Source organism: Papio anubis, chromosome 12, assembly GCF_008728515.1.
Source record: "Papio anubis isolate 15944 chromosome 12, Panubis1.0, whole genome shotgun sequence".
NCBI classification, from domain to species: domain Eukaryota; kingdom Metazoa; phylum Chordata; class Mammalia; order Primates; family Cercopithecidae; genus Papio; species Papio anubis.
In genome coordinates this window covers 22,829,216-22,851,006 of record NC_044987.1, presented here as the reverse complement: position 1 = coordinate 22,851,006, position 21,791 = coordinate 22,829,216, and the positions used below count along the sequence as shown (strand labels likewise).

At 35.6% G+C, this 21,791-nt stretch overlaps 1 protein-coding gene across 4 annotated transcripts in view; it reads left to right on the top strand.

Moving 5' to 3' along the window:
* SIK2 (salt inducible kinase 2) overlaps positions 1-21,791 on the top strand; it is a 125,240-nt gene that overhangs the window by 3,192 nt on the left and 100,257 nt on the right. For 3 of the 4 annotated variants that reach the window (XM_031652973.1, XM_021926523.2, XM_017948957.3), the window contains exons 2-4: positions 1,082-1,132; positions 10,873-10,989; positions 14,975-15,038. In XM_031652973.1, coding sequence (XP_031508833.1) covers positions 1,082-1,132; positions 10,873-10,989; positions 14,975-15,038 — 232 coding nt within the window. The remainder of the gene's footprint in view (positions 1-1,081; positions 1,133-10,872; positions 10,990-14,974; positions 15,039-21,791) is intronic. The other variant, XM_003910678.4, reaches the window with a different exon arrangement.

Genomic DNA, 21,791 nt, shown 5'->3' with positions numbered 1-21,791 from the left:
TTCCCAAGTTTGACCCTGAGGCAAATTTTAGGACTTAATCATCTATGTAATGAGCAATTGGACCCTTTTATTTTTCTTCTCTGTTTCTTGTTCTATATCACTCACAAATGATGTATTTCTACAGAACTTGGGAGATTCAAGTCTGTTTCCCTTTTAGGAAAAAAAATAGTAGACAAAAGAGATCTTCATTTTGGTCGAATCTATCAAACAGTTTAACATTGTTTATGAAATATAATTACATCATCATCTGAAGTGGTATTGTGTTTGATCTCTATGTGAATTTTGCACCCAAAGGGGAAGACAGGTGGGGGTAGAATCCAGCCTCCTAATACACTTTGTAAAGGCTTTGTAGTATTCGTTTGTGGTTTACGAATTAGAGATGCTAATTTTATAAAATTAGCATAATGGGAAAAGAATAATAGCATGTAAGCTGTTAAACTTTGAAGCAGTAGTGGTTGCTTGTTTGCTGTTCACTGAGTGTCCTTGAGTAGTTTATTTTATCAATACTGTACAGTACTAGGAAATAACTTTTTCCTTCTAGTTAATGGTGTAGCTAGTTTTTTGTCTCTTAAGTAAAATTCTAGAAAAGCCAATTGTATCCTTAAATGTTTTTGTATTCTGTTTAAGAAATAGTTTCTTTCTTGTTGCTCCCAGGACAAAAGAAAGAAAAATAAAGAAGTAGTGTCTTACTGTAATATAAAAAATAAAGAAGAGTATAGTGAACAAAAAAGTATACATATAATTCCTCCACCAGTGGGAATAACCCATTCTTAACATTATGGCACTAGTCTTTTTATTTAAATGCATTTTTTCCATAGATGAGAGCACATGGTACATGTGTATAAATTATGTTGTTTTTTCTACTTAATATTATAACCTAGGCATTTTGCTTAATATATATAACTTTATAAAAACATTTTTGTTAGCTGCATGGTGTTCTACCTTGTGGATGAATATCATTTTACCTAACAATTCCCTTATTAATGAATATTATGTAATTTTCAGTTTTTGTTTATAGTAAATAATTTGCAGTGAATATTTTTGTGTCTATAACTGAGTGTGCATTTTACATTTTTTTTAGGGAGGAGGCATTGCTGGTAAAGTCCTAAAAGGAAATTTCCTAAGTAACAAGGTATTATTTTTACATTAAAGAGTAGTGTATTTTTATTACCAAATCTGTCATGTTTATTATTGAAAAATTTAAAAGTATAAATAGGAGGCCAGGCTAGATGGCTGACACCTGTAATCCCAGCACAGTGGGAGTCCAACGCAGATGGGTTGCTTGAGGCCAGGAGTTCGAGACCAGCCTGGTCAATGTAGCAAGACTCTGTCTCATTAAAAAAAACAAAAACAAAAAAACTATAAATAAATGAAAAGAATTCCCCATAAAATCACAGCCCCGGAGATAACCATAACTCGTTATTTTCAGACCTTTTCTATAATAGATAACTTGAGTTTTCAACACCATATGTCTCATATTGCTTAGCTAAAGAGCGTGTAAATGTATGGTCTATGGAATCATAAAGATATTTCAAAGAGGTTCTAAAAATGACCTTATTAAAATGGCATGTGGGTGTCAGGCTGCTTATTTACCCTTAAGAGAACTTGGAATGCAAAACTGATAACAAGGACATTCTGAAAACTGTATTTGTTTGCTAAAAAGCCTTCCATGTGCATTTTGGGGATTTTATAGTTAGGTCTAATTCTTTACTACCTTAAAACGTAAGATTTTTAAAAGGTTTTCAAAATTGTTAAGGTATTAAAATTGCATTTTTATAGCAAAGTTAGAAACAAGAAAAAGGCATATTACACCCTGATTATGATGTTTCTTGAAGAGAACTCATTTTAAAAATACATTTGAATTTTCTATTTTGCTTTAAAATTTTAAGACTCCTTTCAGTAGTCTTGGTATTAATCTTGTGCTGTGAAATATTCCAAAATTTCAAGAACTGTACTATGTGCAACGGAAGGACTTGTTACCAAATGACTCAATCACTAATATTTGTATCTAGTCTTATGTATGATCTTTAATTGTGTATTGAAATAAAAATTATATGTGTCTTGGAATATATATGCTTTCATAGAATTTTTCTCTAGTCTTTTTGCACCCCGGACAAATAGTATTTGTCAAATTATTCTGCTAACTGTTGTTCAAAATGATCTGCTCTTTTTTGGGAGTGGGAACAAACATGCAAAATAAGAGTTGTGTAAATGTTTATATTCTGTAGAAATTTTAACTTTAACAGAGTTTAATGTGTTCTGATTTTAAACCCTCTGGGAAATACTATCTCAGTACCAGTCAATTAAGAAAACAATTATTTGGAAATAACTGAAACTAGCCTATCTTCTTGGATTCACATGATGACATCTGATTTATGACCCACTGCTGATAGCAGATTCATTTCCTTGGAGGCAAATGCATTCCAGAATTCATTAGAATATCATTCTTTCCACTTTCGTGTACCTAGTACCTCTTCTACCTTCCACCTCCATCTTTTCAAAATAAATTATATAAAACTTCCTTTATTCAGAACATTGGTGTAGAATACTTTCCCATCCTTCACAGAGAAATAGCCTATATATCCATTTTGAGATATTAGAAGATCAAAAGATAAACTTGGAAATTCCATCAGAAACTTCATTTAAAATTTTTTTTAAATACTTTAAACAGATTAAGAGATGAATATTGGATGAATTAAACGGAGAAACAATACTAAAATTTATTTTAAGTTCTCCTTGAAAGTAAACATAGTATTTATATGGTTTCCCCCAGTTATAGAAGTCAATGCATCTTCATTGTAAACATTGTTGAAAAGCCCAAAGAAGAAAATTAACATCCTTACTTCTACTCTCCAGACCCAGAGATAATGTCTGTTAATATTTGGTTCATCTTCTTCTAGTTATTCACATATATTTTATATGTATGTAATAAAATTGATGTCATGTATACATATAATCTGTGTTTTTTACTTAACGTGTTGTTAACATTTCCCTAACTTTGAAAACTATGTAAAGCATGGTTAAATAGTATTTGTGTATTTTTGACTATCCATATTTTATTTAATCAATTTCCTATTACTGAACATTTAGTCTATTTCTCTCTTGCTGTCTCTCTTTCTAAAATAATTTTTCAGAGAGCATCCCTCTACATACATCTTTGTGCATGTATCTGATTATTTCCTCAGTGTAATTGCATAGCAATGGAATTCTTGGGTCAAGGAGTATGTACATTACCTATCTTATGACGTAGGATGCCAAATTACCCTCCAGAAAAGGAGTGCCCGTTAATTTTCACCAGCAAGAACTCATATTTTACAGGAACATTATTTTCTAAATCTCTGCCAGCTTGATAGCAGAAAGTAATATTCTTTGCTTCTTTTAAATTTTTTCTATTTTTATTTTTTAATTGACAAATGTTTATATTTTCTGTTACTTCAATTGGCATTTCTTTGATTACTTTGTACAGTTTTATATGATGATTGCATTCCTTTTATAAATTTTTTTTGTCCTTTGACCCATTTAATTGCATTGTCTTTTTTGTTGATTTGTTTAAATACTTTTTAAGATAGGGGATTATTTTTAATCACTTCTTTTATCATCTTAAAAATTCTCAGTTTAATTTTTGCAGGTATATAACTATCAGACCATTTACCTTTCTCCCAATCTGTTTTTCTTACCCACTATTGCAAAAGTCAAATCAATTTTTTTGGGGGCGTGGGGACAGGGTCTCACTCTGTCGCCCAGGCTGGAGTACAGTGGCAAGATTACAGCTCACTGCAGCCTCCACGTCCCAGGCACAAGTGATCCTCCCATGCTCAAGTGATCCTCCCACCTCAGCCTTCCAAGTAGCTGGGACTGTGGGTGCACACCCTCACGCCTGGCTAATTTTTAAATTTTTTTGTAAAGACAAGGTTTTGCCATGTTGCCCAAGCTGGTCTTGAACTCCTTGGCTCAAACAGCCCTCCCACCTTAGCCTCCCAAAGTGCTGGGATTACAGACATAAGCCACCATACCCAGCCATCAAATTAAATCCTAATGAGAATGTATTATTTGAATAATTTTAAAAGCCAAATTTACATTGGAAAAAAAGTCTGCTTTTTATTCATTCTGAGAGGGTAGCTAGATAATTCTCTACTACTCACTTTTACTGCTTTCAGAATTTATTTCATTATAGACCACTCAATCACACTTGCTTTTCAATCGGATGATAGGCTAGTAGGTTGTAATTCTACCAATGATTTGTTATATAAGCTGAAAGGTGTATTTATTTTTTAATTTCAGAGGTCTAATGTATGGTATGATAGAGCTAATGCTACTTGGTACTTCAGAAGGACAGTGTAGAATTAGTATATTAGTAATAGGACTGGAGTAAATATTATCTAAGACAAGAAACACATGTTAATCCCTTCTTATTTGTTATTAGAAGAATAGCTCTTATTGTGTAACTTCTTTATAAAATCTCCAAAAGCTACTTTTTTTGGCTTTCATCTGTGGATTTATAGAATCAAAAAGCAACGTTTGTATGTGTGGTTTCTTTAAATGAGATTAATATTTCTTTTATGAGAAGTTGTTTTTCTAAAATCAAAAAGGATAGGCCAAGCATGGTAGCTCACGCCTGTAATCCCAGCACTTTGGGGGGCCAAGGCAGGTGGATCGCTTGAGACCAGCGTGGCCGACACGGTGAAACCCCATCTCTACTAAAAATACAAAAATTATCCTGGCATGGTGATGCACGCCTGTAATCCCAGCTACTCGGGAGGCTGAGGCAGGAGAATCACTTGAACCTGGGAGGCAGAGGTTGTACTGAACTGAGATCGCACCACTGCACTCCAGCAGTGACAGAGCCAGGCTCTGTCTAAAAAAAAAGAAAAATACCAAAAACAGGGATAACAGTTTGAAAAATGAAAAAATTCCATTTATTCATCAGTTTAACACTTTTTACATTTCTGCTCTTACATTTAATTCCTTGTCCTCCTATATAAAATTTGTATTTGACAGTTGTTACTTTCATATGTGTTTTTAAAAATTTCACAGTTAGAAACATTTCTGTATATGTCTTAATATTTAAATCACAAAATAGCCATTTTCTAAATTTTGAAAATGAGAAAATGAAAACTAATATTTTTCAGATGGAGAATTAGTATATGTGATAAATAACTATGTCATTGTTCTGGGTTTTTTCTTATTAGAAAAGTAATACATGTTCACTGAAGAAAAATTGCACAGAAGAGTACAAAGCAGTTTATCGCCATCTTTTTCTACTCATACCTTATGCTGAGACTGCACTGATATCTCAGTTTTCTAATACTCTATTGATTATATGTACACATAAGGCTGGGTGAGGTGGCTCACACCAGTAATCCCACACTTTTGGGAGGCCAAGGCAGGAGGATTACTTGAGCCTAGGAATTTAAGACCAGTCTGGGCAACATGGTGAAACCCACTCTTTCTTGACCAAATGTGTATATTTATATATATGTATACACACACACACGCGCACACACACACAAATTAGCACAGTGTGGTGGTGCACACCTGTAGTCCCAGCTTCTTGGGAGGCTGAGGTGGCAGGATCATTTGAGCCTGGAAGGCAGAGGTTGCAGTGAGCTGAGATCACACCACTGCATTCCAGCCCAGGCAACAGAGTGAGACCCTGTCTCAAAAAAAAAAAAAAGTGAACATAAATCTTCGTCATCATTTCAGATTATTTCCCTCAAATAATTTCTCAGAAGAAGAGTCCTTAAGCTACATGGAATGGATGATTTTTAAGGTTCATAATAAAGACTACTAAATTCCTCCCCAGAAAAATTATAATCTATTTTATATTCCTACTAACAATATCTAAAACAAACATCTCATTGAACCTTAGCTGACCAGGTTATTTATTTTTTAATCTTTATAAACATAATAAGTAAAAATGGTATTTTGTTTTTAATTCATATTTCCCTGAGTATTTTGAAGTTGAATATTCAGTGTTGCTACTTTATGTGGGATTTAGTTTGATAATAATCATTCTAGTTTGTCCTAATGTTCTTCAGTTTATAGAGGAGACCTTTCTTCAGTCCTTTAGTAGAAGGAATATTCATTTTTCTGTCATATAAATTTATTGAAGGTTTTTTTAAGATGATGTATATATAATAATTAGAGAGTTGAATAGATGAACACCACCAAAAAAGGGGATCTTTCCATTCATAGAGTTCCTTTCTTGACTTACTTTCTTGTTACCGTGCAGATTTTGTCCCTTATACTATGTTCAGAACTAAATAAGAGAAGGGATATAGAGAGGAAGTTCCCACAAATCTAAGTTCATTCTAATCCTTAAAAGGAACTATTGGGACACAACCCTTTTGCAAATTAAGGACTTTCAGTGCACCTTTGGGGAAATCCCCAAATACAAATTTCTTGTTGATAAAATGTGTTCATCTTCTTCTTACAGACCTATTAAATTCCTTGAGGGTAGGAATGAAACCCCATTCATTTTTATATCCCAGGCATAATTCCTGGCACACAACAGACGCTGTGTAATGTATTACTACTAGACCCTTTGAAATAGTGGAAAGATTAAAGTTGGAGTTAGAAGGACTAGGGTTTTTCTTCCTTAATTCATTAGAGCTTTAAGACCTTTGTTGATTATGTGACATTATTTGAACCTCAGTTTCATCAACTCATGAGTATACCTCTTGTTTCATTTACTTCACAGAATTGGGAAATAAATGAGATAGAATATGCTACAAGTATCTTAAAAAGTGCTATGCAGTTGTGAAAGTCATCATCAGTGTTAGTATTATACATATTTCTGGGAAGTACTTGATAGAGAGCTCCATTGTTAAGAAATTACTTTGATGAGTTTGGCAGACTGCTAGCTGATCTCTGAAAACTCTACTGTTTCCTCTTCTTTCTGGGCCTACAGCTGGACTGTTTGTATGCTGCCCTTGCATTTAGGTGTGGTCATATGCCGAGTTCTAACTAATAGAATGAACAGAAATAATAGGCACCACTTCCAGGCCCAGCCCATAAAATCACCTGTGAGGATCCCTCAAAGTTCTTTTTTCCTTCTGTCTAGCTGGAATGGAGACCACCTTCAGGTTAACCTTGGAAGCCACACATTAAAGATATTAAAGCCTCTCTGAATCTCAAATGCCTGCCAACTTCATTCGTCTAGTTCTGCTACATGAGCAAGAAATAAACTTCTGTTGAGTTTGAATCATATGTTTTGGGTTGTATTTGGTAAAGCAATTAGACTTCCCGTGTTACAAGGAACATGTTAACTCATGCTCTGCTTTTTCTTTAGAGAAGCATAATCCTCTTATAATAGCTCTAATAGCCTTAGAAACAAGGGATAGCAATGGGATAAGTATATATATATATTTATGATCATAGATGGATAAAGTCTGTGACCCAAGATAAAATTGAAGTGAGAATTATATCATTTGAGTAATTTTGTTAAGAAAAGTTAAATGAGATTTATAATTTTTTATTGAAGTTTAATTAGATAACATTTTTAACTTTTTAATATATGTCATATATTTTTCACTTTTTCATTGTTGAGGCCAAGGTTCCAAAAGGGTATAAAAAAGGAGATTTCTCCGGGTAATACATTGCTTTAATTGATATTTAAGTATCTAAACTCTTTCATCCCATTAAATATGATACTTAAGATATTTACAGTATAAAATTGTCTCATGATAGGAATCATGCTGAGGTTTTAAAAACCATAATCCCTTCTCTCCATCTTTTTCTATTAGATGATTGTGACCCATCTCATTATAAAAGCTTTTTGTTGGGGGCAGGGGGTGCTGATATCTAGACTCACTCCTGAAATTGTAGGATAAGACATTTTCTTCAAAATATGCACGTCTGTGAAACTTGATGTGATCTTCCTAAGGAATATTGAGGATATTCAGTTATACACTTATCTTTTTATCTGGCAACTGTTACCCAGAGTTACCCAAAATATAATGGATTGTATCATACTCTTCATTGAGGAGAGTTTCTTTAAATGTATTTAGGTTTGAGGTGGTCCAATAATATTTCTAATAGCAAGTATATAATATTAATCATTCTACTTGCCTAGCAAAGTTTTACTATCTAGAATATTTTCATTATGGTAATAATCAAAACACCACCAAACATAATGAAAACAGCTATCACAGAACCTATGTACTTTACTCCCTAGAGAAGAAGCTTTCATTCTTAGGCAATAAATTTAATTTGATACATTATGTTTAGTAATCGGATTTCCCCTGGGAAGCTTGGAGCGTTCTACAATTAATTTAAATCAGGAAACAACCTGTGGACGCAAGTTAGAAGTAGAGAAAGGTGAGAAATAAAATTTACAGTAGAGCTTTAGGACATAACAGCAAAGGATAGAGCAGCCACAAAGAAAGAAGAAAAAAACTGACTCTCCCCCCTAATTTTTTTTTTTTTCCCGAGATGGAGTCTCACTCTGTCACCCAGACTGGAGTGCAATGGCACGATCTTGGCTCACTGCAATCTCCACCTCCTGGGTTCAAGTGATTCTCCTGCCTCAGCCTCCCAGGTTGCTGGGATTACAGGCGCCCGCCACCAGGCCTGGCTAATTTTTATGTTTTTAGTAGAGACAGGGTTTTACCATGTTGGCCAGGCTGGTCTGAAACTCCTGACCTCAAATGATCAGCCTGCCTCGGCCTCCCAAGTGCTGGGATTACAGACATGAGCCATAGCGCCTAGCCTGATTCCCCCAAAATTTAACTACTAATAGCGTACTGTTGACTGGAAGCCTTACCAATAACAGAAACAGTCCATTAACACATATTTTGTATGTTGCATGTGTTATATACTTTATTCTTACAATAAAGTAAGCTAGGGAAAAGAAAATGTTAAGAAAATCACAAGGAAAATACATTTATTACTCATTAAGTGAAGTGGATCATCATAAAGGTCTCCATCCTCATTATCTTCATGTTGAGTAGGCTGAGGAGGAGGAGGACGAAGAGAAGTTAGTGGTGGAAGAAAATTTGTGTATCAGTGAACCCACACAGTTTAAACCCATGTTGTTCAGAGTTAACTGTAATTGTATGAACAGGAGACTACGGGAATTATGTGAAATGGCAAGCTGAATCCTATTTTATTGGATACATTTTGGAAGCATTGAGCTATCATAGCATGTGCAATTGCTGATACTAAAAGTTATCCTCAGCTGGGCACAGTGGCTCATGCCTGAAATCCCAACACTTTTAAGGTGGGCAGATCACCTGAAGTGAGGAGTTTGAGACCAACCTGGCCAAACATGGTGAAACCCCATCTCTACTAAAAATACAAAAATTAGCCAGGCATGGTGGCACACACCTGTAATCCCAGCTACTCGGGAGGTTGAGGCAGGAGAATCACTTGAACCCAGGAGGCAGAGGTTGCAGTTAGCCAAGATCATGCCACTGCACTCTAGCCTGGGCCACAGAACGAAACTCTGTATCAAAAAATAAATAAATAAATAAAAGTTTTCCTGAGGCCAGGCATGATGGCTCACGCCTGTAATCCCAGCACTTTGGGAGGCCAAGAAGGGAGGATTGCTTGAGGCCAGAAGTTCAAGACCAGCCTGGTCAACATACAGATGGTCAACCAACCATCTGTATTAAAAAAAAGAAGCAGCAGGAAAGTTACCCCAAAACAATAACATAAGGCTAAATTATGTTTAGAATACCCTTTGATATAATTTGAAGTACATTTTAGAGTTTTTTCAAAACTTAAATTTGGGTGATTCTCAATTATCTGAAAAATTTATTTAAATCATAATGCTTTATTTTCTAACCAAATATCTACTAATTTTAATAAATTAGTTCTTTTTAATTGCGTGAAAAAAATGTGTGTAATCACCGGGCGTGGTGGCTCACGCCTGTAATCCCAGCACTTTGGGAGGCCGAGGCGGGTGGATCACGAGGTCAGGAGATTGAGACCATCCTGGCTAACACGATGAAACCCCGTCTCTACTGAAAATACAAAAATTAGCCGGGCGTGGTGGTGGGCGCCTGTAGTCCCAGCTACTCGGGAGGCTGAGGCAGGAGAATGGCGTGAACCCGGGAGGCAGAGTTTGCAGTGAGCTGAGATCGTGCCACTGCACTCCAGCCTGGGTGACAGAGCGAGACTCCGTCTCAAAAAAAAAAAAAAAAAAAAAATGTGTAATCGTTGATTTCTGCCTACCTAGTCATTCACCTTCAAATGTAATCCCTTCAAATTATTAACCTTGGAATTGTCTGGGCTCCTCTCTAGTTATAACAGAATGAAGTCACAGTTTCTGAAATAAAATTCCTTTTACAAAGTTAAATTTTAGTGCAGTTACTAACATTTTAGTTTTTGCCCTTCGAATTTTAAAAGAAAATCCAATTGGTATTTTTTCATGGAATGAGTTTTAATATTTTATATTTAGCTTTTTGTCTGTATTCTTTGAAACTGATCACTTGCTTTTCCAGGAAAATAGTATTTCAGTGCAACAGAAACTGTCTTCTGAACTGTCTTCTACTTTGCTGATCATTTGTTTATAGTTACTTTACAGTGGGATGATAACTAGTTGACATAGCTACTAATTTAATCAAATAAAGATTTTATTTTTCAGTTTGTACAGGAGTAAGAAGACATTACCATTGTACTGAAAGAGAAACATGTTTTCGAGTTATTTTTCATAGCACACTAAAGACACAGCCAAACAACATCTACTGCCTTACACATGGTATTAGTTTAAGAAATATTTGTTGAATGAATGAACGTTGAATTTAAACTAGCTATCATCAGTGTCACGAACCTACAGGTGAAGTCTCATGTCATTTATTGACAGGATTATTAACTAGAAAATATTAACTATTGTATACTAATTGTATTTATTTGTGTTCTGGGATGCAGGTGGCAATAAAAATAATCGATAAGTCTCAGCTGGATGCAGTGAACCTTGAGAAAATCTACCGAGAAGTACAAATAATGAAAATGTTAGACCACCCTCACATAATCAAACTTTATCAGGTATGACTCAGCCTGACACTATCTCCATTCATTCCACAAAATAGTTCTCTACTTTGTATCATGATTTTTCTTCTTATATTTGTGTTTCTAATCAATGAAAGAAAGTAAATATATGCTTTTTGTAACTAAGCACATCCATTTTTTTATATTGTCTTTAAACTTAAAAATCAGAAATCTTAAGTCATCTCTCAGACTACAAGTTGTTTTAAAAGTTTGCAGTGTTGGCTCACACTTGTAATCCCAGTAGTTTGGGAGGCTGAGCAGGGAAGATTACTTGAGACCAGCCTGGGCAACATGGTAAAACCCCATCTCTACCAAAAAGTATATATATACAAATATTAGGCTGGTGTGGTGGTGCACACCTGTAGTCCCAGCTACTTGGTAGTTTGAGGTTTGAGCTTGAGGTTGTAGTGAGCTGTATCATACCACTACACTTTAGCCTGGGTGACAAAGTGAGACACTGGCTCTTAAGAAAAAAAAAAAAGAAGTAGTAGTTTGCAGTTGTATGATTCCCTGCTTTTTAACTGCAGGGTTTTGGTGCTACTGCCTAATGAGGATATGGCAGTTTTGCTCATTTAAAAAGGATACTGTATGCTTTATGAAAATACAACCACTAAATTAGTGTATTATTCAGTGGCATACTGTGTAATACATAGGACTATATTTAGTTATTTGGTTTATTTTAGTAGATAAAATAAATTTGCTTTTTAAAAAAAAAAATCGACTTTGTTATAATACTTTTTGTAAAATAAATTGCACCCATTTTATGTAAAATAAACCCCACCCATGCATGGGGTGTTTTGTCACCATTTCTTGTTGTTGTTTTTTATAGCTTTTGGGGGTACAGGTGCAGTTTTGTTACCTGGCTGTATTGCATAGTGGTGAAGTCTGGGCTTTTAGTGCACCCACCAACCAGCCATGGTTTTTAAAAGGAGCATTTTTCTCAGATTTTTAAAGAGTAATTCATGTTTAAGAAGGATAATATAGTATAGAATATTGAAAAAAAATTATTTCTTAACATGTAGAATTTTTCTGTTGAAAAGCTCTTTTTAAACTGAAATATTCCAGTATCCTGGCCCATTACTTTGATCTCCAGAGTGTGATGTGTATGCCCATGGTATGCTGGACTCAGCCTGTACCGGCTTGTTGAGAGCTGATTGTTAAACTTTCAGAAGCTTTGCAAGCCAATTAACATGATGTTAGTAGCTCAAAATCTGCATTGGTGGGAAGATTTACATCACAGAAATTGGCTTACAAATCAGGGCCTTTTTATTTTTTGTCAGAAAGCTGGCTTACTGGCACACCAGTATGTGCATTCAAGTAGATTAGCACAAATGTCCTTGGGAGTGTAAGAAGAAAATGCCAGAACCTCTAGTTATGTTTATTTTTTGTATTTGTTTTGTTGTGTATATTTTATAATGTACGTAATATTTATACAGTGGCACATGTACGTAATGTGTGTGTGTGTATATATATACATGTCACAATATGTGTCATGTGAGAGTATATATATAATATATATACACATATATATTTGGCAACTTTATTTTTAATGGATTCCCATAGGAATCATGTTTATTGTATTCTATTTTTTTTTGGAGAGAGGGTCTCACAGTTGTTGCCCAGACTGGCCTTGAACTGCTGGGCTCAAAGGATCCTCCCGCTTCAGCTAGGACTACAAGTGCATGACAGTGTGTTTGGCTCTAAACCAGTGGTCCCCAACTTTTTTGGCACCAGGGACCAGTTTCGTGGAAGACAGTTTTTCTACCTCAGCATTAGATTCTCATAAGGAGTGTGAATCCTCGATCCCTTACATGCGCAGTTCACAATAGAGTTCCCACTGCTATGAGAATCTAATGCCACTGCTGATCTGACGGGAGGCGGAGCTCAGGTGGTAATGCTAGCAATGGGGAGCCGCTGTAAATACAGATGAAGCTTCACTGTGTGGCCCATTTCCTAACAGGCCATGGACTGTACCAGTCTGTGGCCCGGGGGTTAGGAACCCCCTGCTGTAAGCAACTTTTATTGATAGAGATTTTCAATTTAAAAAATGTGAAGACCATTGGCTTATGATATGCCTCCTGAGAATGAGAGACTATGATGTGCCACTCAAAGCATTTCCTAAAAATTCTAAAACTACAGAGGTCTCTTAGGGCAAATTTATATGAGATTAGCCCAGTGCAGTGACATGTAGCCCCAGCTACTGGGGAGGCTGAAGCAGGAGAATCTCTTGAGCCGAGGAGTTCCAAGCTGGAGTACACCACAACTGCACCTGTGAATAGCCACTGTCCTTCAGCCCAGATAACACAGAGATCCCATCTCTATAAATAAATAAATAAATAAATAAATAAATAATTCAGATTATTTCTCTCTTTAAACTTAAAAAAATTATTAATTTTTTTTTAAAAAAAGAAAACGTCTTGCTCTGTCACCCAGCGTCAGATGCAGTGGCACAATCATAGCTCGCTGCAGCTTCGAACTTGTGGACTCAAGTGATCTTCCTGCCTCAGCCCCTTCCTAAGTAGCTGGGACTACAGGCACATGCCACTATACCTGGCTAATTTTTAAATATTTTTTGCAGAGACAGGATCTCACTGTGTTTCAAATTCCTGGGCTCAAGTGAGCCTCCCACATTGACCTCCCAAAGTGCTGGGATTACAAGAATGAGCCACCCATGCCTAGCCATTTTTTTTTAAATTCCTAAAGAAGATATTTCTAAGAAACTAATTATATTCTTCAAAGTCTCTGATTAACCATAAACTAAACTGAGGATAAAATTAACATAATTCGTATAATGATTCTATCTATTTGAGGCGAATAATTGGTTACAGTTGATTTACGGATTTATTTAGGCCCAAATTGTAGGTAGCTCTTAGTTTTCTGGCCTTGTGGAGAATAGTCTTAAACCTACATCTTAAAACAAAATTAATTTTCTTCCTTTCAGTAGATAGCAGTTAGAGTATTACAGAGAAACACTCTAAAAATTGTTCATCTTGAATCTAAACACTCATTTTCTTTTTATTCTATTTTTATTTATTTTTATACAGATATTTTTTCAGACATAGTTTTCCTCCGTCACCCAGGTTCAAGCAGCTCTCCCACTTCAGCGTCCTAAGTAGCTGGGATCACAGGTGCACACCACCACATCTGGCTAATTTTTATATTTTTTAGTAGAGATGGGGTTTTGCCATGTTGGCCAGACTGATGTCAAACTCCTGACCTCAAGTGATCTGCCCACCTTGACCTCCTAAAGTGCTGGGATTAGAGGCGTGAGCCACCATGCCCAGCCTCATTTTCTTTTTAAATAGACATCTACTTAATGTAGTTTGAAAAATCAGATTTATGATGATGATGACATACTTCGTTCTAAATCTAGAAAAATGAATTTAAATAAAAGTATTTCACAGTAGAGCTATGAATATGAAACTTTTGAACAATTAGAGTACTTTGTAACAATATTAAAGTATAGTACAAGGAATATCACATTGTACCAGATTAGCTAGGCTACAGACCAGGTAAATTAAACTACTCTATTTTTTTATTCTTTTAATCAGAATCTACCATGATAACATAGGACTAGAAATGTCAATGAGGAGATGTTGAAAAGTTGATCTTCAAAACTTATATTATCTATATTAGTACTTCTCAAACTTTAATGTAGATAAAAATCACTTGGCAGTTTTGTTAAAATGTAAATTCCAGTTCAGTATGTCTGGGACGGGGCTTGGAATTCTGCATTTCTTACAGGTGGTTGAATAGTGCTACTACTGCTGGTCCAAGGACCACACTTAGAAGAGCAAGAATCTCAATTTTTCACAAACAAATTAATCAGAAGGACATTGTCAGGCTTATAAACTCAGCCATCTTCTGAATTGTTCTTAACTGTGATTCTTTTACTAGTAGTTTCAATTTAAGTAACTCCATAGAATATTGTGGAAAATTCTAGTATATTTCTGTCAGACTAATATGAATTATTTATCAATAGGTAATGGAGACCAAAAGTATGTTGTACCTTGTGACAGAATATGCCAAAAATGGAGAAATTTTTGGTAAGCTTTTTCCTTTAAATTTTCTGTTAATTTGAAAAATTCACTAATCTGCATGAATGGGGTATTTTCTATTAAGTTTCTGCTTATTTAAGTGTTGGTAATATAAGTGAAAAAAATTTAAGTGTTAGAAAATATTCAGTAACCTAAAATATGAAATATAACTTATTTCCTTGTATTTATTATATTAAAGGTACTACGTCTGTCATCTCTGTTAGAGATAGGGAGGAACTTTTAGTCATACTGCAAAGGATATTTTCTTTCTTTTTATCTTCTTTTTTACCTTTCTTTTGTATGGAAAGATTAGTCAGCAAATATTTATTAAGCTTCTACTATGTCCCAGGCATTGTGCTAGGTTTTGGGGATACTGTAGTGACCTAAATAGCACAATCTCTGTTATTGTGGATCTTACAGTTTAATGACGTATTCACTATAGGTTTAAGACCTCAGGCAAGTCACTAAACCTCTCTGGGACTTGATTCCTTTATCTCTAATAAGAAAGTATTTGACTGGTGTTTATGATTCATTCTAACTTTAAAAAAATTTAAATATTCTATTCTAGCTTTCACCTAAAATATCTATTTATTTTTACTGTGTGGAACCAGAGCACTGTAGCTATCTAAATCTTTTTTTGTTCTTAACTTAAATTTTAGTCCATAATTGTTTTTTAAACAACTTTATTGGAGAATAATTCATATGTGATAAATTACATGTATTTAATGCATACAGTTTCATAAGTTTTGATACACATTTGTGAAGCAGTCACCACAGTCAAAATATCCATCACTTCCAGAAGTTTCTTTGTGCCCCCTTTGTAACTCTTTTGCCCCATCTGACACCCAAAAAACCACTGACATGTTTTTTGTCATTATGGATCAGTTTGTATCTTTTGGAGTTTTATATAAATGGAATTATACAGGATAAACTCAAATGTAACCATACAGGATATATTCTTTTTTCTGTCTAACTTCTTTCCTTTAGTATAATTATTTTGGGATTCATTCCATTTAATTGTGTATATCAACATGTAATTTCTTTTTATTGCAAGTAGTATTATATTGTATGAATATACCCCAGTGCTTATTCATTCATCTATCTATTGATAGACATTTGGGTTGGTTTCAGTTTTTGGCTGTTACACATAAGTTACTATAAACATTCATATACAAGTCTACACAGTCTACCTTCAGATAATACTTACCACTTCACATATAATATAAGAATCTTGGCTGGGTGTGGTGGTTCACGCCTGTAATCCCAGCACTTTTAGGAGGCCAAGGTGGGCGGATCACCTGAAGTCGGGAGTTCAAGACCAGCCTGGCCAACATGGTGGAACCCATCTCTACTAAAAATACAAAAATTAGCCAGGCGTGCTGGTGCATCCCTGTAATCCCAGCTACTAGGGAGGCTGAGGCAGGAGAATCACTTGAACTTGGAGGCGGAGGCTGCAGTGAGCCAAGATCACGCCACTGCACTTCAGCCTGGGTGACAGAGTGAGAATTCATCTCAATTAAAAAGCGGGCACCTGTAGTCCCAGCTACTCGGGAGGCTGAGGCAGGAGAATGGTGTTAACCTGGGAGGTGGAACTTGCAGTGAGTCAAAATTGTGCCACTGTACTCCAGCCTGCGGGACAGAGCGAGACTCCGTCTCAAAAAAAGAACCTTATATCAGTGTACTTATTTTTTGCCCCACCTGGCCTTTATGTTCTTGTTGTCATATTTTACTAATACCTATTTTATAAAACACAATACAGTGCTATTTTTCTTTAAGCAATTATCTTTTAAAGAGATTTCCACATTTTTTGAAAATTATCTCTTTATCAGTGTAGCTACCTTTTTCTTTAAACAATTATCTTTTAAAGAGATTTCCATATTTTTTGAAAGTCACATCTATTTTTCAGTGTAGCTACCATTTCTGCATTCCTATGTATGTATATATTTTTATCTAATGTCATTTTTCTTTTGTCTGAAGGATTTTCTTTAGTGTTTCTTATAGCACAGATCTGCTGGGGATGAAATATTTCAGCTTTTATATGTCTAAAGTAGTCTTTATTTTTGTCTTTGTTTTTGAAAGATATTTATACTAAGTATAGAATTCTAAACGGACTTTTTTCTTTCAGTACTTTAAAGATGTTGCTTTACTGTCTTCCCATTTGCACTGTTTCTGACAAAAAGCTACTGTCATCTTTTTCTGTATTCCTGTGTATATAATGTGCCTTTTTTCTCTGGCTGCTTTTAAGGCTTTCTGTTTATCACTGGTTTCAACAATTTGATTATGATGTGCCTTTGTGTGGTTTTCTTTATGATTCTTATGTTTGGTTTCATTGAGCTTTTTGGATCTGTGACTATACTGTTTTCATCAAATTTGGCTATTTTTCAGTCATCATTTTCTAACTAATTTTTCTCTTCCACCCCTCTCTTCTCCTTCAGATATTCCAGTCAAGTGTATATTAAACTGTTTGAAATTGCCCCACAGCTCACTGATGTTCTTTTTCATTGTTAAAAAAATCATTTTTCTCTATTTCATGTTGAGTAGTTGCTATTTCTGTCTTTAAATTCATGAATCTTTTCTTCTGCCATTAATCCCAGCCAGTGAATTTGTCATCTCAGACATTGTAATATTCTTTTCTATAAACTTGACTAGGACTTTTTTTTTCCCCTTCCATGTCTTTCCTTAGCTTTCTGAACATCTAAAATCCAGTTATGGTAATTTTTAATGTCCATGTATGCTGATTTCCAGCATCTCTGTCAGTTCTGGGTTGGTTTTGATTGGTTGATGTTTCTCCTCAGTTTTGGTTACATTTTCCTATTCCATTACATATCTGATAGTCTTTCATTGGATGCTAGACATTGCCAATTTTACCTTGAGCACCACATATTCTTGTGTTAATTTAGGTTTTCTTGCACTTTGTTCTGGGATGCAATTAAGTTACTTAGAAACAGTTTGATCCGTTTGGATCTTGCCTTCACGATTGAAACAGTGCTCAGTCTGGGTCTAGTTACTTCCCACTTCTAAGTATTCTACTCAATGCCCCATGAATTCTGAGGTTTTATGGCCTGACCAGTAGGAACAGGCACCATTCCTGGCTTTGTGTAAGCACCAGGCAGTGTTCTCTCTCAGCCTCTCAGATGGTTCTTTCTCTGGCCTCTGGTGGTTTTCCCTCACATGTGAGCTGATCAGCACTTTCCTGAGTGCTCAAGGGACAGATCCCTCTGCAGACCTTTGGAGTTCTCTCTGTGTGTAGCTCACTCTTCTTTGGGACTCTTGGCATTGTCTACTCAACTCAAAGACATTGCTGGACCACACCTGGGTTTCCCCTCATTGTGCTGTGGCATAGAGATTCTCTCAAGGCATTAGTTGGAACATTCACAGATCTCGCCTCATTTGTCACCTGTCGCTCAGGGATCACTTTCCTTTGCCTGATGTCCAGTGTCTTATAAACCATTCTCTCATGTATTTCGTGTTTTTGTTGTTGGGGATGGGAAGGTTGTTTCAGGCAGGAGGATAAATCCATCTTAGCCAAAAGCAGAATTATTTAGTCCTTTCAAATTTGTTGTTAATCTAAGGTATTTTAAAGGGAAAGAACCATATGCACTTCTATAGTTTTGAAAAATACACTGTTTGCAGTTGGATTATAAATAAATAGTTCTGACTAAACTCGTTGTATTTCAGAAATGATGTCTGCTTCCTTCTTTTGCTTATTTTTTTTTTCTTTTTTATGCTACTACTCAATTAGCTTATTTTAATTCTTAAAATATTTGTTTCAGCTAGCAGCATCTTGACTGATGCTATAATGGACTGTTACAGGCTTTGAAGTCAAGCAAATCTGATTTACGATGCCGGCTATACCATATTAATTGCTAACATTACTTTGGGCAGGATTCTTTCCTTTTCTTCCCTTTTTCCCCTTTATTCATTTTGTTATTTTTCTTGGCTTTCTTTCCTATTTCTTACATTCATTTATTCATTCATTTATTCAGTCTTTCAAGAAATCTTTATTGAAAACCAACTACTTGTTACACACTGTAATATGGTAAGAAAACTGCAATGAAGAAAATAGACAAAAATCTCTACTCTTTTACGTTCCAGTTTGGGAGACAGAAACAAAATAGCTGAATTATGTAGCAGATTAGATAGTGATGAGTGCTATGTAAATAATAAAGCAAGGCTGGTGGGTTGGGGGGCATGAGAGTTGATTGCAACATTAAATAGAGCGGTCAGAGAAGGCCTCACTGGCATTTGAGCACAGACTTGAAAGCACAGTCTTGTCAATATGGTAGAACAGGGATTACCCAGGGAGAGGGAAGAATAAATGCAAATCCCTAAGGCAGCAGTGTGCTTGGTGTGTCCAAGGGATAACAGGGAGGCCAGTATGACTCAAGAGGAGCAAGCAAGAGAGAAGAGCAAGGAGGAAGAACAGTAAAGAGGAGGTCAAAGGGTAAATGGGAGGCAGGAGTGGGGCAGATTTTGGGGCTTTGTGTAGGTCTTCAGAAGGATTTTGGCTCTTACCTTCAATAAAATTAGGGAACCATTTTCGACCAGGTTTCAGCAGAGAAGTGACTGCATTTAATGTAACATTTTAAGAGCATCGCTCTGGCTGCTGTGTTGAGAATGGAAAAGGGTGGAGACAGGGAGACCAGGTAGGAAGCTGTTGGAGCAGTTCCAGTGAGGGATGATGGCAGCCCAGACCAGGGGAACAGCAGTACAGGTAGTCCTAAGTGGTCAAACTCAGAATATATTTTGAAGTACAATCAGTAGAACTTCTCGACAGATGGAGACTACCTAAGTAGTAGGTATAATTGTGGAAGAGGCCAAGGTCTGATCCCTGAGCATTTAAACAATAAAGGATTTGGAAAAGAGGAGAAATTGGAGAAGAGACAGAGGAGGAAGAAAACCAAGAGAATGTGATGTCCTAGAAACCAAGTGAACAAAGCATTCTCACAAGGATCAAGTGAATATCTGTGACAAATGATGCCGATAGATCGAGAATGATGAGGAATGACAGTTAACCATAGTATTCTGCAATTTGGTAAGAGCAGTTTTGGTGGAGTGACTAGGCCAAAAGATAGATTGAAGGAGCTTACAGAGCAAGTGAGAGAAGAAAAATGGAGAGAGCAAAATAGACAACTCTTTCAAGGAGTTCTGCTGCAAAAAGGGAAAAAAAAAATGAGGTAGTAGGTAGAGGCAATGAGTCGAGAGAAGGATTTTTAAGTCTTTGCCCATTGGAACATTTTTAAAGCTTTGGACTGTAGTTTTACAAGTAAAGTAGAAATAGCTGTTACATGTTAGGCGTCATTTCTATGAAAATAGGATAGTCTAAATTGTTCTTTCTTGCTAAGATCTTTGAAACAAGTTTGGATTCCATTGTTTTATATACACTGAGACATAATTTGGGGATTTTTAAATGTATAAGGTTTATATTTAAAGTAAAACCTCTAGGGTAGATGGTCAATTTGAGTTCTGGAAGGAAGAATCTGATGTCAGTAGAAAAGTTGGACCGTGAATGCTAGTTATCTTATTTTCCACTCTTGGGTACAGTTAATTTCTTGACCATTGAAGATAATGAGTAATATAATTAATTTTCAAAGATCATGAAATCTTTGGATAGTCTTCACTAGTTTGGAAGGGAAGAATCTGAATTTAAAGAAGATGTGGAAATCATTTAGTTCAATTTGTTTTTATTTGCCTTGACTTTGTCATATAACTTGAAGCCCAGCAGAACTCATGATCTTTTTTTTTTTTTTTTACAAAACTATTTCTCTCTTTTCCCTTACTTGGCTTAAACTGGAAACCGTGATGTCAGTATTGATTCCTTTTCCTTCCTGCCTGGATGAGGTTTTGAATCCTGCCTATTCTACTTCCTAAATATTTCTCTAAGAAGTCCCCATCTCTCTATAACCACTGTTAATGCCACAGGTTAAGGTCCTCACTCTTCCTTCTCTCTATATTATGTCATTATCCCTAACTGTTCTATTCTACATTTTCTTCAGAATTGTCTTTCTAAATCACAAACGTAATCATGTTGCTTATGTTTATTTTCTGAGTTTTCTAGTAATGACCGTTAATTACAAAAAAAAAAAGTAATTTTGAAAACAAGGTAATGGCCTGCAAACAGTTTTCAGTAGAAGGATTAATGCTCAGTGTACTGTGCTTTATTACTTTATTACCATGGGCCCTTAAACATCCCTTGCTCTTAATTTCTCTTTATAAGGAAGATTCCTTATACTGCTCCATGCTTCAGAGCTGTTTTAATGTTAAACAGCAACAACCCTGTTTTAATTTTCCATGTGGTCAATTGGAAGAGTTGGGCATTATGCCAAGAGTTGAAGGTAGAAGAAAAAGAGATTGGTGCCCAAGAAGGGTAAGGATAAGGAATCCAGCTAAGAAGGCGGGAGGCACAGGGAGCCTAGGAGAAAACTAAGATGTAAATGGGCAAAACATTGTTTCCTATATGTGGAATATATAGGGAAGAAAAGACATAGTAAACTGTAGATTCAGGTAGATACAAGCACAGAACGGTGTGGTAGCCAGCCCGTTTCTGACATGGAGCCCATAAAGATATTAAAATAGAAATGAGAAAATTCAGTCCAAATAACATTAATCAAGTAGTGAAAAACATGTACGTTAGTCCCCCCCATCAGAGGGGACTTTCAGTGGTTTCATTTACCTGAGGTCAACTGTGACCTGAAAATATTAAGATATTTTGTGAGAGACCACATTCATATACATTTTATTACAGTATATTGTTATAATTGT